This window comes from Pagrus major, chromosome 16 (assembly GCF_040436345.1).
Source record: "Pagrus major chromosome 16, Pma_NU_1.0".
Taxonomy (NCBI): domain Eukaryota; kingdom Metazoa; phylum Chordata; class Actinopteri; order Spariformes; family Sparidae; genus Pagrus; species Pagrus major.
Genome location: NC_133230.1, coordinates 2,283,927 through 2,299,410, shown reverse-complemented (window position 1 = coordinate 2,299,410; position 15,484 = coordinate 2,283,927). Strand labels below are relative to the sequence as shown.

At 47.4% G+C, this 15,484-nt stretch overlaps 1 protein-coding gene across 1 annotated transcript; it reads right to left on the bottom strand.

The window, feature by feature from the left end:
• Positions 1-1,715: 1,715 nt before the first annotated feature.
• Positions 1,716-14,098, bottom strand: LOC141010331 (uncharacterized). Its single transcript, XM_073483221.1, is given in 2 exon segments — positions 1,716-2,806; positions 13,005-14,098. Coding segments are annotated over 2 exon segments (1,797 nt in total). The 5' UTR covers positions 14,040-14,098; the 3' UTR covers positions 1,716-2,044.
• Positions 14,099-15,484: the final 1,386 nt, after the last annotated feature.

Sequence of the window (15,484 nt, the reverse complement as noted above, 5' to 3'; positions counted from 1 at the left end):
ATTGAAGTCTCCATACCATACTATTTTCTGCCTGTTTTGCCCTCGTATTCTCAGTAAGCTCTCCAACTCCAACCTTTTACATGGATTATAGTAGTTCATGATAACCACTTCCTCCCCCCCTCCCTTTCCCACACTGCCACCACTATGTATTCCTGACCACCCCCTTTTTCCAGTACCCTATATGGAATATCTTGCTTAATGAATGTGGCACATCCTCCTCCTCCCCCATGATCTCTGTCTTTCCTTATACCCGTATGTCCAATCACCACAAAATCTAAGGTTGGTCTCAGCCAGGTTTCCTGCACACATATCTGGTTTTACAACCATTATTTATTAATGAATTATTATTAACCAACCCATGATGTTTCCTGACTTGACTGATTAGTGAGGTTCTTCCCATGTCAGTCCCACTAATCCAAGATGATTTACTGCTGCTTTGATGACCAGCTGGATTTTTATAATTTTTTGATTTGACTTCAGCCGTACAGTTAATTACTCCTGCAATGAATGTTACCAATGCCTTTTTGTCCACATACACCCTTTCATTTTCTCTCTGCTGTATCACCTGGTTCCCCATTGCTCCTTGCTCATTGGTGTCATTGTTCTGTCCTCTTGCAGCTTCAGCATACTTAACCCCTTTTTCCACTTTTATTTTCTGGATTTTATTCTCCTGCCTCATCATTTCACATCCAGTGTATGCCACATTATGGTCACCCCTACAGTTGCAGCATTTTGGCTTCACTCCTGCCCCACATTTTCCATACTCATGATCACCCCCACATCTAGCACATCTCCTTTGCTCTCGACAGTTTCTGGCTATGTGTTCGAACTTTTGACAGTTGAAGCGCCTTAGTGGCTTTGGCACATACACTCTCACAGGGTAACTCATAAATCCCAGGAATACCCTCTTTGGCAGTGCATTCCCAAGCTACCCTTCACTCGCACATTTCATTAAACCTTATTATTACAATGCATTTCTCAGGTTTGTTCTCGTCAGCTTGCTCCTGCCCTTCTCCCTCACTTTCAGATTTCTCATCATTATCATCTCTTGCTCTTTTATTCTCTTTTTCTGGCTTGCCTCGACTTCCATCCATCCGTCTCCATATCTCCCCCTCATTCTCTTCTTCCCTCCCTTCATAACATTTCATTTCTGACCAACTGCCTACCTCTGATCCATTCACGGAGCAGTCGTGCCCAACCACCAGTACGGGATTATTTCTATCTCGATTTGAATTTCCTGCATCTTGCTGAATTTTACTTCCTCGTCCTGCTGATGTCGCCGCCTTCTCTCCTCCTCGTTGCGGCTCCTTGTCCGCGACTCCAAACTGATACTGCATGACGAGCTCCGACATTTTATTCAGAACTTGTTTCACATATCTGACTACACTTTTAAACTTGAATAATTTGGACAAAAAATGTTGTCCAGTTGCTAAGCAAACTCCAAAATACTTTTATTTTATTCTTTTTCCATTTCTTTCTTTCACATTTTCAGTGTGTTTACACTATGTTTGTTGTACTCCTTGTATTAAGGTGTAGACCTACTCTGCTTAATTCCACAAAGAAATGTGCCACTCTTTTCTAAACTGCTACTTTGAACCAACAGCTTACTTCTTGGTTACTTACATGGAAGCTACTGGGAAAACTACAAGTATTTAACATATAGATGTTTGTAGAAAAGCATGACACGAGGAGCGATAATAAGTGGGACACATGAGACCGATTAACTAGACTTTTTAATCATCATTTTCACAAATATGGGCAAATCAGCATGAAGATATTGACACATAAACATAATGTGACATCTTCTCAAAGTGAAATTGTACACATTCAGCTTTTAGCTCATCATTTCTCCTGTGTATATTGAGCATCTGAGGATTTTTCAAGTACATCATTTCAAGTTAAAGTTCTGCAATTATGCATGAAACACTAGAACTGAATCACCTCCAACATATTTCACAAACACAAAGCTACTCGCCTGTACGTGTCCTCAAATGTCTCTTCAAAGCGACTGATCAGAGAAACTTTTCCTCCAGGTCTTTCAAAATTATGGCTTCTCACCTGTGTGGATTCTCATGTGATGAGTTAAGTGAGCACTTCGGCCAAAAGCTTTCCTACATGTTTTGCAAGTATACGGCTTCTCACATGTGTGGATTGTCATGTGCAGATTCAATACACCACGACTCCTGAAAGTCTTCCCACATGTGTTGCAAGAATACGGTTTCTCACGTGTGTGGGTTCTCATGTGGACTGTTAAGTTACTGCTTTTATTGAAAGTCTTCCCACATGTTTTGCAAGAATACGGCTTCTCACCTGTGTGGGTTCTCATGTGGACTGTTAAGTTTGCACTTTGGCTGAAAGCTTTTTCACATGTTTTGCAAGTATACGGCTTCTCACCAGTGTGGATTCTCATGTGCAGATTCAATTCACCATGAGTCTTGAAAGCTTTCCCACATGTTTGGCAAGAATAAGGCTTCTCACCTGTGTGGATTCTCATGTGACGAGTTAAGTGAGCACTTTGGCTGAAAGCTTTCCCACATGTTTGGCAAGAAAACCGTTTCTCACCTGTGTGGGTTCTCATGTGAACTGTTAAGGATTCACTTTGGCTGAAAGCTTTTTCACATGTTTTGCAAGTATACGGCTTCTCACCAGTGTGGATTCTCATGTGGACTGTTAAGTTTGCACTTTGGCTGAAAGTCTTCCCACATGTTTTGCAAGAATAAGGCTTCTCACCTCTGTGGGTTCTTAGGTGAGCATTCAAAAGGGACTCAAACTTAAAAGCCTTTCCACATGTGTCACATTTGAAAGACTTTTTACCTGGGTGAGTGTTATTGTATCAAAGGCTCTTATTCTGAAGGAGCATGCTCTTGTTGTGAAGGAGCGCCTCAGAAAGTGACGCAGTGACCACCAGTGAAGAAGTGAGAGCACACAGGAAAAGTCAAGCTGACAGAGTCTTTTTTTTCTCCTTCCCCTTTCTCACCTGCGCTCACCGTGGACTTATAGTATTTTTCGCCTGAAACACGGTTGTTTTTGTTTGACGAGGGTTATTGTGCCACTCCAAATGTTTAAGTGAATGAACAAAGTGAGTATCGCTTCATACTGTGTTATACTGTTTACTAGCACACTTAGCTAAATCTCGTGTGCTCTCTGCCGCCGGACGGTAATGGAGGTCCGTGGTGTTTACATTGTTCATGAATATACTGTGAACGCTGGTAGCCGAGTGTTGTGTGTGTGTCCAGCAAGCTAGCTGTCGGAACGTAACGTTGTTTGGGTCGTTAATTTATCAGCTGTTGGCCGCCATGTGCACCGAGTGTTGTCTTTGTTTATACCCTGCTTCGCCAGGAGAGGGAGCTATTGACCACTAGTTAACCTATACCTGTGCTCCTGTGGATTTAAATGCATTACTGTTGCATATAAAGAAAAGACACATATATTCTGATTGTGTAAACATTTATTATTCCTTTTATTATTTGAATACATTTATTATAATGGCTATGTGGTTTGTTACTATTTTGCAGAACTATATACAACAACATTGAGTGCACAATAAATGCCACCATCAGCGAACCTGCAAGCCTCATTACTGTGTCCTGACCGGCACCTCATCTTGACCGCTGTAACAACCTTAAAGAGCTAGCGCTACAAATTACCTCTGAAACATTGGTCCTTCGAGCCGGATTTACAGCTTTCAAGATGCTATCAGACGAAGAGCGCTTCGCTGATGCCAGACCCAAGCGTCACACACGTCGACCTGCCAAGCTCCAAGATTTCGACGTAGACTACGTGGAGAATCGTCATCGAGGCTCATCATGGTGGAGACCGCCACCCTCCTCCCCTCCCCCCGAGCTGGCTTCCCCCCTCCCCCAGTACGGTCTAGTGAACCTGAGTCACCATCACTCACCTCAGCCTCCCTCTGGTGGCTTCTCAAGGGATGCTGCTCACCTAGAGACGCCTCAGCTAGCCCAGAGACACCTCCAGAGGAGAAACCTAGCCATGGATATCTTACCTGGAGCTCCCACCTCACAGCTGTGGAGCTCTTATCGGGACCCCGCCTTCCATCCAGATATCCAACGCATACAGGAAGAGAACACAGGACTACTACAGTCTCAACAGGCCTTTCAGGCTACATTAAAGGAACTGTGTGAAGCTCGAAAGGAGATGAGAGAACTAATAGGTGAAGCCCGCTCATTGAGGGAGGATATGAAACGGTCCACTGACTCTGCCTCAAGTCACAGTAGCTACAGACCTATTGGGGCCAGTGCTGCAACCTCCCAGCCCAATCCTACGTTTCTACAGCCTGATGAAGAATCCGAGGAGGACTGGCCTGCTCCTCCACCCTGGCCTGAACCGGAGGATAACATGCTGGCGGGTATGAGTGATCTCAACTTAGGGCCACAGGACATGTACCAGAACCTCCCTCCTCGCAGTCAGCCAAATCAAGCCCAGTCGACCTGTTATCCCCCTACTTCAGTGTCTTCACACCATCCCTCCTACCCCACTTATCGTCCCCCCTATGACCAGGCCCTGCCTCATCCCCTGCTTCAGCCCTATCAGTCACACCCTCACCCTGCTCCTGTCTACACAGGCTCAAGACCCTCAGTACTGCCCCAAGTAGCCCCTCCCCCAACAGCCACCAGGGTGACGCCCAGCTCTCTCCCCACCAACCAACCTGTAAAGCCCCCTGTGTCCGAACTGGTGTACAGAGGCCCCAAGCCCACAATCCCAAAACTCACTCAGCCAGACCCGAGTGAGTTTGCTCGGCTCCGCCTTGCATTGGAGAACCTGCTTCCACCAGACTCCACAGAACTATTCAAGTACCAGATCCTTGTGGATCACCTGAGACTGGAGGAAGCTAAGCTAATAGCCGACGCCTATTTAAATTCTCCCACCCCCTACACTGACACAATGAGATCCCTGTACGACAGATTCGGCCAGCCTCACCAACTAGCCTTGAGGAAAATAGCTAGTGTCCTGGAAGCCCCTGAGATTAGACGTGGTGACATCCCAGCCTTCCAGAGGTTCTCTCTCCAGATCCAGTCCTTAGTCGGCTTACTCAAGACCTTAGGCCCAGAGGGAGAGATCGAACTGAACTGCGGCTCCCATGTAGTTCGTCTCCTGACCAAGCTTCCCGCTGAACAGAGAGCTGACTTCCGTCGCCATCAGTTCAAGCAGCCTGGGACCTCACACACCCTGCACGACCTGTCAGAGTGGCTCAGCTACGAGTCCTGGTGCATGAGCTTCGACAGCCAAGTCAGCGCCAGAACCAACAGGGAAAGACAGCCTCCTAGACCGGATACTCGCTCTGGGAAACACACGGTGACGGTTCTACATGGTCTCGGAGAGCCGGCTGGCAACGTCTCTGCGTCCAGTCCTGTGAAAGGGACACCACAGAAGAAACCCTACTGCGCTTACTGTCAAAGTGATGAACATTACCTCAGTCAGTGCAGCGAAGTCGCCAAACTCTCAAAAGAGCAGCTCAAGGAGTGGATTCAAGTTAACAAGCGATGCTGGCGCTGTGCGCGAAACCACCAAGCAGCTCAGTGCACACTGAAGAAACCCTGCAGCATCTGCCAAGGGAAACACCTCCTCGCCCTTCACGAGATAAACCTGAGGCCTGAGAGAAGCAATAAAGAGCCTGCAAGGAAGGAAGAGAGCTGCCTGACCAGCTCTGCCTCTGACTCCCTCTACCTCGACCGACCTGGAGCCAGCAATCGGGTCATGTTAAAGGTCGTCCCGGTGCTTCTCCATCACGAAGGGCGTAGCTTCAGCACCTTCGCTCTGCTGGATGATGGCTCAGAGCGGTCCATGCTGTTACCAGCTGCAGCCAAAGCACTGGGAATGAAAGGCGCCCCAGAAGATCTCCCTCTGCGGACAGTCCGGCAGGACATACAGGTGCTCCATGGACATAAGGTCTCATTCCATGTTTCCCCCCCTGCAAACCCCAAGGTCAGCTATAAGATCGACGATGCCTTCACAGCTAGCCGACTCAGCCTAGCCCAGCATACCTACCCCATAGGGCAACTTCAGAAGAAGTACAAACATCTCCATGGCCTCCCCATACCTGCCTTGAAGGACGCCAGACCATCACTCCTTCTTGGCTCTGATCAGTCGCACCTCATCACACCTGTGGAACCAGTCAGACTCGGACCGCCTGGTGGCCCTGCAGCAGTCCACACCCGGCTGGGCTGGACCCTCCAAGGTCCTGTCCGTTCCATGGGGCGGCCAGCCGACGCCGTGCAGTGTCTCTTTACCTCCTTACCTCCACAGATGGATGAGCTGTACCGCCACGTAGAGAGGCTCTGGCAGATGGACGCTGTACCTCACCGACCAGAAAGAGAAGTGACTAGGTCAAAACAGGACCAACAAGCGGTTGCATCGTTGGACGCCAAGACCGTCCGCACTGAGGTCGACGGGGTGAGGAGATATGCTACCCCACTGCTACGTCATGCAGCCATGCCTCCATTGCAGGCACCCAAGGAGTCAGTCATGGCTCTTTTGCGAAGCACGGAGCGACGACTCCTGAAATATCCTGAGCGAGCAGCGCTCTACAGAGCAGAAATGCAGAAGCTCATTGAGGCAGGCGCCGTTCAAGAGGTCACCAAAGAGGAACCACCTGCTGAGTGTTGGTACATTCCCCACCACCTAGTTTCTCACAATGGGAAGCACCGGCTCGTCTTTAACTGCTCTCACCAACACCTCGGCCAAACTCTGAACCAGTATCTACTGCCTGGCCCCACCCTTGGAGCTTCCTTGGTTGGCGTACTATTGAGGTTCCGGGAGCACCCCATCGCAGTGAGTGGAGACATTAAAGGGATGTTTCATCAAGTCCGCCTTCTTCCTGATGATCGCCCACTACTGAGGTTCCTTTGGCGTGACCTGAAAGTCGATGAGCCCCCAAGAGTGTTTGAGTGGAAAGTCCTGCCCTTCGGCACAACCTGTAGCCCCTGTTGTGCTACGTATGCACTGCAGCGCCATGTTACAGATCACAGCCAGCCTGAAGACATCGTGAGGTTCTCTGTCGACCATTGCTTCTACGTCGATAACTGCCTGCAAAGTGTACGTGCTCCAGAAGAAGCCAAGCAGCTGGTGGATCGGCTTAGAGATCTTCTGTCTTCAGCAGGCTTCGACCTCCGACAGTGGGCCTGTAATGAGCCGAGCGTCCTGAATCACCTGCCAACAGAGGCCCGATCACAGAGCCTAGACCTGTGGTTGGCCCAAGACAAGGCCAACCCTCAAGAGTCCACCCTGGGTCTCAGCTGGAACTGGGAGAGAGACTCCCTGAGCTACAAGCACCGACCGGTGACCTACGACGCTCCGACCCTAAGAAACATCTACAAGGTCCTAGCCTCACAGTACGACCCCCTAGGTTACCTCCTGCCTTTCTCCACCAGGGCAAAGCTCATCATCCGGCAACTGTGGGATAAGCAGCGCGGTTGGGATGACCCAAACTTACCTACAGCTCTGCTCCAAGCCTGGTCCAACTGGGAAGATGAGCTCCAGCTCTTACCTCTACTTACCTTTCCTCGAGCATATGTACCTGCAGACTCTGACTACGACGCTGTCTCTCGTGAAGTGCACATCTTCGCCGACGCTTCGGAGCAGGCCTACGGAGCTGTGGCCTACCTGAGGACAGCGACCAAAGAGGGCCGGATTCACCTTTCCTTCATCCTCGCTCGTTCCAGAGTAGCCCCCAAACGTGTACATTCCATCCCACGCCTGGAACTGTGTGCTGCTCTGGTCGCAGCACAACTCGCCAGTCTCCTCACCAAAGAACTCACCTTGGAAGTCACTCACATCACTCTGTGGTCTGACTCTACCACGGTGCTCACCTGGCTCCATTCCCAGTCCTGTCGCTTCAAGGTGTTCGTCGGAGCAAGAGTGGCTGAGATACAGGAGCTAACGGAGGACTGTACCTGGCGCTATGTGGACTCAGAGCAAAATCCCGCAGATGACTTGACAAGAGGTAAAACTCTGCAGGAACTGAAAGATCCAAACAGATGGTCCCAGGGACCTCCCTTCCTGCTGAGAAGCCCAGACAGCTGGCCAGAGAGGCCGAACGCTGAGCCCCCCGACGATCAAGCAGAGCTCAGAAAGACTGCCTTTTGCGGAGCTACAGTCACCTCACCTTCAGACTGTGGCCCAGGGGATAAAGGATCCAGTTCCTGGCAAGAACTCCTAGAGGACGCAGTCACCGAGCTCCAGGGAGCAACCCCCTCTGGCACTCCACTCACAGCTGAGGATTATCAGCGAGCAGAAACTGAGATCCTGCTGAGGGCTCAGAAGCAGTCTTTTCCTGATGACTACAAGCTCCTGGCTGGAGGGAAACCAGTGCCACCTTCAAGTCGCCTACTCACCCTATCACCTGTCCTCGATTCAACCTCTGGCCTAATAAGAGTGGGTGGTCGGCTCAGACGGCTGGAAGATGTCGATGTCCCCCTACATCCTGTTGTCCTCGATGCTGCTCATCCAGTGACACACCTGCTCATTCAGAAGTACGACAGCGATCTGCACCACCCAGGTCCCGAGCGAGTTTTTTCAGAGCTGCGGAGATCGTTCTGGATCATCAGAGGACGAGAGGCGGTCCGTAAGCATCAACGAGCCTGCGCTGAGTGTCAACGTTGGAGGGGCCAGCCCTCAGTTCCAAGGATGGCTGACCTCCCAAAGGCTCGCCTCAGACTTCACAAACCCCCCTTTTACTCCACAGGCGTGGATTGTTTTGGACCCATGCTGGTTAAAGTAGGCAGACGTCAAGAAAAACGCTGGGGAATCATCTTTAAGTGTTTGACGACCAGAGCTGTACATCTGGATCTCCTCAAGAACATGGACTCTGATGCCTATCTGATGGCGTTGAGGCGGTTCGCCGCCAGAAGAGGAACCCCCGCTGAAGTGTGGTCAGACAGAGGGACCAACTTTAAAGGAGCCCAACGAGAGCTCAGGGAGGCCTTCGAGAACATGGCTCCAGAGCTACAGCAGCGGCTTGCCCGTCAGAAGATCAAGTTCAACTTTAACCCCGCAGCTGCTCCCCACTTCGGCGGAGTATGGGAGCGGGAAGTTCGTTCAGTCAAGTCAGCACTCTACACATGTGTTGGATCACAACCTGTTCCTGAAGAAGTGTTACTCACCGTGCTCCTGGAAGTTGAAGCCATCCTCAACTCAAAACCCTTGGGCTATGTCTCAGCCGACATAGCCGACATCGATCCTGTGACACCAAACAGTTTGCTCATGGGGCGGCTCGACGGTTCGCTCCCGCAGGTGGTGTACCCAGAGACTGACATCCTGAGCCGCAGGCGCTGGCGGCATTCCCAGATCCTGGCGGATCAATTCTGGTCCAGGTTCATCAGGGAGTACCTACCTGGTCTCCAGACGAGACAGAAATGGCAGTCCTGTCCTCCGGATCTGCGAGATGAAGCAGTCATCATGCTGGTGGAGCCCCAGCTGCCACGGGCACAGTGGCCAGTTGGGCGTGTGGTCAAGGTCCATCGCAGTGATGATGGTTGTGTCAGATCAGCGGATGTCAACATTAAAGGACACATCTTCACACGGCCAGTGGCCCGACTGGTGAAGTTACCAGCTCTCCCACCTGGAGAGGAAGATCCTCCTCCGACCTCCAAACCCCCTAAGATGAACTGAGCCTTTTCTTAGATGCAAATGTGCCATGCACATTTGGGGGCGGCTGTATCAAAGGCTCTTATTCTGAAGGAGCATGCTCTTGTTGTGAAGGAGCGCCTCAGAAAGTGACGCAGTGACCACCAGTGAAGAAGTGAGAGCACACAGGAAAAGTCAAGCTGACAGAGTCTTTTTTTTCTCCTTCCCCTTTCTCACCTGCGCTCACCGTGGACTTATAGTATTTTTCGCCTGAAACACGGTTGTTTTTGTTTGACGAGGGTTATTGTGCCACTCCAAATGTTTAAGTGAATGAACAAAGTGAGTATCGCTTCATACTGTGTTATACTGTTTACTAGCACACTTAGCTAAATCTCGTGTGCTCTCTGCCGCCGGACGGTAATGGAGGTCCGTGGTGTTTACATTGTTCATGAATATACTGTGAACGCTGGTAGCCGAGTGTTGTGTGTGTGTCCAGCAAGCTAGCTGTCGGAACGTAACGTTGTTTGGGTCGTTAATTTATCAGCTGTTGGCCGCCATGTGCACCGAGTGTTGTCTTTGTTTATACCCTGCTTCGCCAGGAGAGGGAGCTATTGACCACTAGTTAACCTATACCTGTGCTCCTGTGGATTTAAATGCATTACTGTTGCATATAAAGAAAAGACACATATATTCTGATTGTGTAAACATTTATTATTCCTTTTATTATTTGAATACATTTATTATAATGGCTATGTGGTTTGTTACTATTTTGCAGAACTATATACAACAACATTGAGTGCACAATAAATGCCACCATCAGCGAACCTGCAAGCCTCATTACTGTGTCCTGACCGGCACCTCATCTTGACCGCTGTAACAACCTTAAAGAGCTAGCGCTACAAATTACCTCTGAAACAGTTATGGTGAATGTCTGATGAGGTAGAGTTTTTTGCATTATCACTGTGACTTTTGCTTCCCTGATGTCTTTTCTTTTGTTTTGGCTCTCCATCTCCAGCTGATCCTGAATCTCCATGTTTTCCTCCTTTCTGATCTTGGCTCTCAGCTACATGAGAGTTGTTAGAGAGGAGCTGGTGGTCACTTTTTGGTTCTGCTGCACTGTGGTCACTTTCCTCATAAGTTGGAGTCAACATGACGGTATCCGTCTCAACCTTCAGTACAAGCTGCTCTCCCTCCCGACTGGTGCAGAGTTCCTCCTGTTCCTCTTTAATCTCTGGAGGCTCTGGGTCCTCTTGGTCCAGACTGGAGTTCCTCTCCTGGTTACAAACCTGCTGGTCAGCGAGAACCTCCTCCTCCTTACAGACATGTTGCTGTGGGAGCTCTGGAGGGACAGAGAACAAAAGGCAGAGATTATTTAATCAACCAATCAACCTTTATTTGTAGTAACTTGTATTATGTAAACCTGAGCACATTTCAATTCATCCTCAAATATGCATGTTCTTCTCCAGGAACAGCAACTGAACAGCAACTGAACAGCATGCTCAGAGGTGAGTGCACTTCTCTGAGTGGTGATTAGCACCGGTATGAGTCTCGTGCATCCCTCTTGTTTGTAGCATGTAGGAGTGTGTTTCCCTCTCGTTATCAATAAAATGGGCAGTCCTTGCTTCACGTGTGGCCAATGAAGTCCATCCATCGCAGGTGAGCACAATTCTCTCTGCAGACTGGAGCGATCCTCCACCTTTCCTCTCATCTCATCATAAAGAGCTGGAAAAGCTTCTTCTGTGAAATATTTTCTGCTCTGTGTTTCATACCTTGGTTCCAGTGTTTGTAGCATTTGGCAAAAAACATCATTTTCTTTGCTATGAATGTTTTGAATGTTAAATCTTAATTTTTTTCAATAACTTCCAGAACATCTGACCAATTGACTCCAAACCAATGCCAAATTGTATTAATACACTGGGTGATTGAACACACCTCGTTATATGGATTTTAGTGCTCCTTATACTTGTCATGAATGTTTTGAATGTCAAATGTACATTTTTCCCAATAGTTTCCAGCTCATCTGACCCACTGACTCTAAATCAATGCCGACATGTCTTCATAATAGGTTCAATGAGACACACCTCTTTCTGTTGAGTTTTAGTGCTCCTCATATTGTTCTGAACGTTTTGTGTGTAAAATCAGCATTTTTTGAGTGGAGTTTGGCTGCGGTCTTCTATAGAACGGAGCCCAGCCGTGCAGCGGGCACTCAGAACCTCCGGAGTCCCGGAGTGGAATGAACCAACACGAGGGAAACACTCGTCTGTTCGCTCCATGTAGTGAAACGTGGCTGCGATGCATATCTCCCCCTCTATGGCCACTCCAGGGCTCTGAACATTAGTGTTGTTAAAATAATAAACTTGTCCTCACCTGTCCTGTGTAACTTTACTTGGGGTTTCCAGCAGATATCCAGCAGGACGCGCTGCCGATCGATCTCTTCCTCGTACTGGACGATAGTTGTTTTAAACACTCGGAATATGTCTTCAGCAGCAGCAGTTAGTCGCTCGTTGACAAACTCTCTCAAACTCTCAACTGAACTTATTGTTCTTTAATTACTAATTCAATAATGAGCTGCGCTGTGACTCAGTACCGTCTTCCACTTCGTTCATTACACACAGGCAGCTAATGCTGCTAGCTGCTACTGTTTACTTCCGCTGGGTGTCACGCTGTTAAGCTCCGACGGGGGAAGTGCGGAGGCTTTTAATTCCGCTTCAGACTGAACACATTTTATTCAGAACCTGTTTAAAACATATCTGACTACACTTTTAAACTTCAATAAATAATTTGGACAAAAATGTTGTACAGTTGCTAAGCAAACTCCAAAATACTTTTATACATTTATTTATATTAATTTAATTAACTATATTTAACACCATTCTTATACTGTTTTTACACAGTGTGTTTACACTATGTTTGTTGTACTCCTTATATTAAGGTGTAGATCTACTCTGCTTAATCCCACAAAGAAATGTGCCACTCTTTTCTAAACTGCTACTTTGAACTAACAGCTTACTTTTTGGTTACTTACATGGAAGCTACTGGAAAAACTACAAGTATTTAACATATAAATGTTTATAGAAAAGCATGACACGAGGAGCGATAATAAGTGGGACACATGAGACTGATTAACTTGACCTTTTAATCATCATTTTCACAAATATGGGCAAATCAGGATGAAGATATTGACACAAACATATTGTGACATCGTCTCAATGGGAAATTGTACACATTCAGCTTTCAGCTCATCATTTCTCCTGTGTATATTGAGCCTCTGAGGATTTTTCAAGTATATAATTTCAAGTTAAAGTTCTGCAATTATGCATGAAACACTAGAACTGAATCACCTCCAACATATTTCACAAATACAAAGCTACTCGCCTGTACGTGTCCTCAAATGTCTCTTCAAAGCGACTGATCAGAGAAACTTTCCCCCAGGTCTTTCAAAATTATGGCTTCTCATCCGTGTGGATTCTCATGTGGACTCTTAAGTAATCACTTCGGTTGAAAGCTTTCCCACATGTTTTGCAAGAATACGGTTTCTCGCCAGTGTGGGTTCTAATGTGGGCTCTTAAGTGATCACTTCGGTTGAAAGCTTTCCCACATGTTTTGCAAGAATACGGTTTCTCACCTGTGTGGGTTCTCATGTGCAGATTCAATTCAAAACGAGTCTTGAAAGCTTTCCCACATGTTTTGCAAGAATAAGGCTTCTCACCAGTGTGGGTTCTCAAGTGGGCTGTTAAGTGATCACTTCGGGTGAAAGTCTTCCCACATGTTTGGCAAGAAAACAGTTTCTCACCAGTGTGGATTCTCATGTGCAAATTCAATTCAACACAAGTCCTGAAAGCTTTCCCACATGTGTTGCAAGAATAAGGCTTCTCACCAGTGTGGATTCTCATGTGGACTGTTAAGGATTCACTTCGGCTGAAATCTTTCCCACACGTTTTGCAAGAATAAGGCTTCTCACCTGTGTGGGTTCTCATGTGGACTGTTAAGTTTGCACTTTGGCTGAAATCTTTCCCACACGTTTTGCAAGTATACGGTTTCTCACCAGTGTGGATTATCATGTGCCGATTCACTTTACTACAAGTCTTGAAAGCTTTCCCACATGTTTGGCAAGAATAAGGCTTCTCACCTGTGTGGGTTCTTAGGTGTGTATTCAATAGGGACTTAATCTTAAAAGCCTTTCCACATGTGTCACATTTGAAAGACTTTTTACCTGGGTGAGTGTTATGGTGAATGTCTGATGAGGTAGAGTTTTTTGCATCATCACTGTGACTTTTGCTTCTGTGATGTCTTTTCTTTTGTTTTGGCTCTCCATCTCCAGCTGATCCTGAATCTCCATGTTTTCCTCCTTTCTGATCTTGGCTCTCAGCTACATGAGAGTTGTTGGAGAGGAGCTGGTGGTCACTTTTTGGTTCTGCTTCACTGTGGTCACTTTCCTCATAAGTTGGAGTCAACATGACAGTATCCGTCTCAACCTTCAGTACAAGCTGCTCTCCCTCCCGACTGGTGCAGAGTTCCTCCTGTTCCTCTTTAATCTCTGGAGGCTCTGGGTCCTCTTGGTCCAGACTGGAGTTCCTCTCCTGGTTACAAACCTGCTGGTCAGCGAGAACCTCCTCCTCCTTACAGACATGTTGCTGTGGGAGCTCTGGAGGGACAGAGAACAAAAGGCAGAGATTATTTAATCAACCAATCAACCTTTATTTGTAGTAACTTGTATTATGTAAACCTGAGCACATTTCAATTCATCCTCAAATATGCATGTTCGTCTTCAGGAACAGCAACTGAACAGCATGCTCAGAGGTGAGTGCACTTCTCTGAGTGGTGATTAGCACCAGTATGAGTCTCCTGCATCCCTCTTGTTTGTAGTATGTAGGAGTGCGTTTCCCACTCGTTATCAATAAAATGGGCAGTCCTTGCTTCACGTGTGGCCCGTGAAGTCCATCCATCGCAGGTGAGCACAATTCTCTCTGCAGACTGGAGCGATCCTCCACCTTTCCTCTCGTCTCATCATAAAGAGCTGGAAAAGCTTCTTCTGTGAAATATTTTCTGCTCTGTGTTTCATACCTTGGTTCCAGTGTTTGTAGCATTTGGCAAAAACATCATTTTCTTTGCCATGAATGTTTTGAATGTTAAATCTAAATTTGTTGTCAATAACTTCCAGGTCATCTGACCAATTGACTCCAAACCAATGCCAAATTGTATTAATACACTGGGTGATTAGGACACACCTCGTTATATGGATTTTAGTGCTACTTATATTAATGTTTTGACTGTAAAATCTACATTTTTCCCAATAGTTTCCAGCTCATCTGACCCACTGACTCAAAATCAATGCTGACATGTCTTCATAATAGGTTCAATGAGACACACCTCTTTCTGTTTAGTTTTAGTGCTCCTCGTATTTTTCTGAACGTTTTGTGTGTAAAATCAGCGTTTTTTGAGTGGAGTTTGGCTGCGGGCTTCTATAGAACGGAGCCCAGCCGTGCAGCGGGCACTCAGAACCTCCGGAGTCCCGGAGTGGAATGAACCAACACGAGGGAAACACTCGTCTGTTCGCTCCATGTAGTGAAACGTGGCTGCGATGCATATCTCCCCCTCTATGGCCGCTCCAGGGCTCTGAACATTAGTGTTGTTAAAATAATAAACTTGTCCTCACCTGTCCTGTGTAACTTTACTTGGGGTTTCCAGCAGATATCCAGCAGGACGCGCTGCCGATCGATCTCTTCCTCGTACTGGACGATAGTTGTTTTAAACACTCGGAATATTTCTTCAGCAGCAGCAGTTAGTCGCTCGTTGACAAACTCTCTCAAACTCTCAACTGAACTCATTGTTCTTTAATTACTAATTCAATAATGAGCTGCGCTGTGACTCAGTACCGTCTTCCACTTCGTTCATTACACAC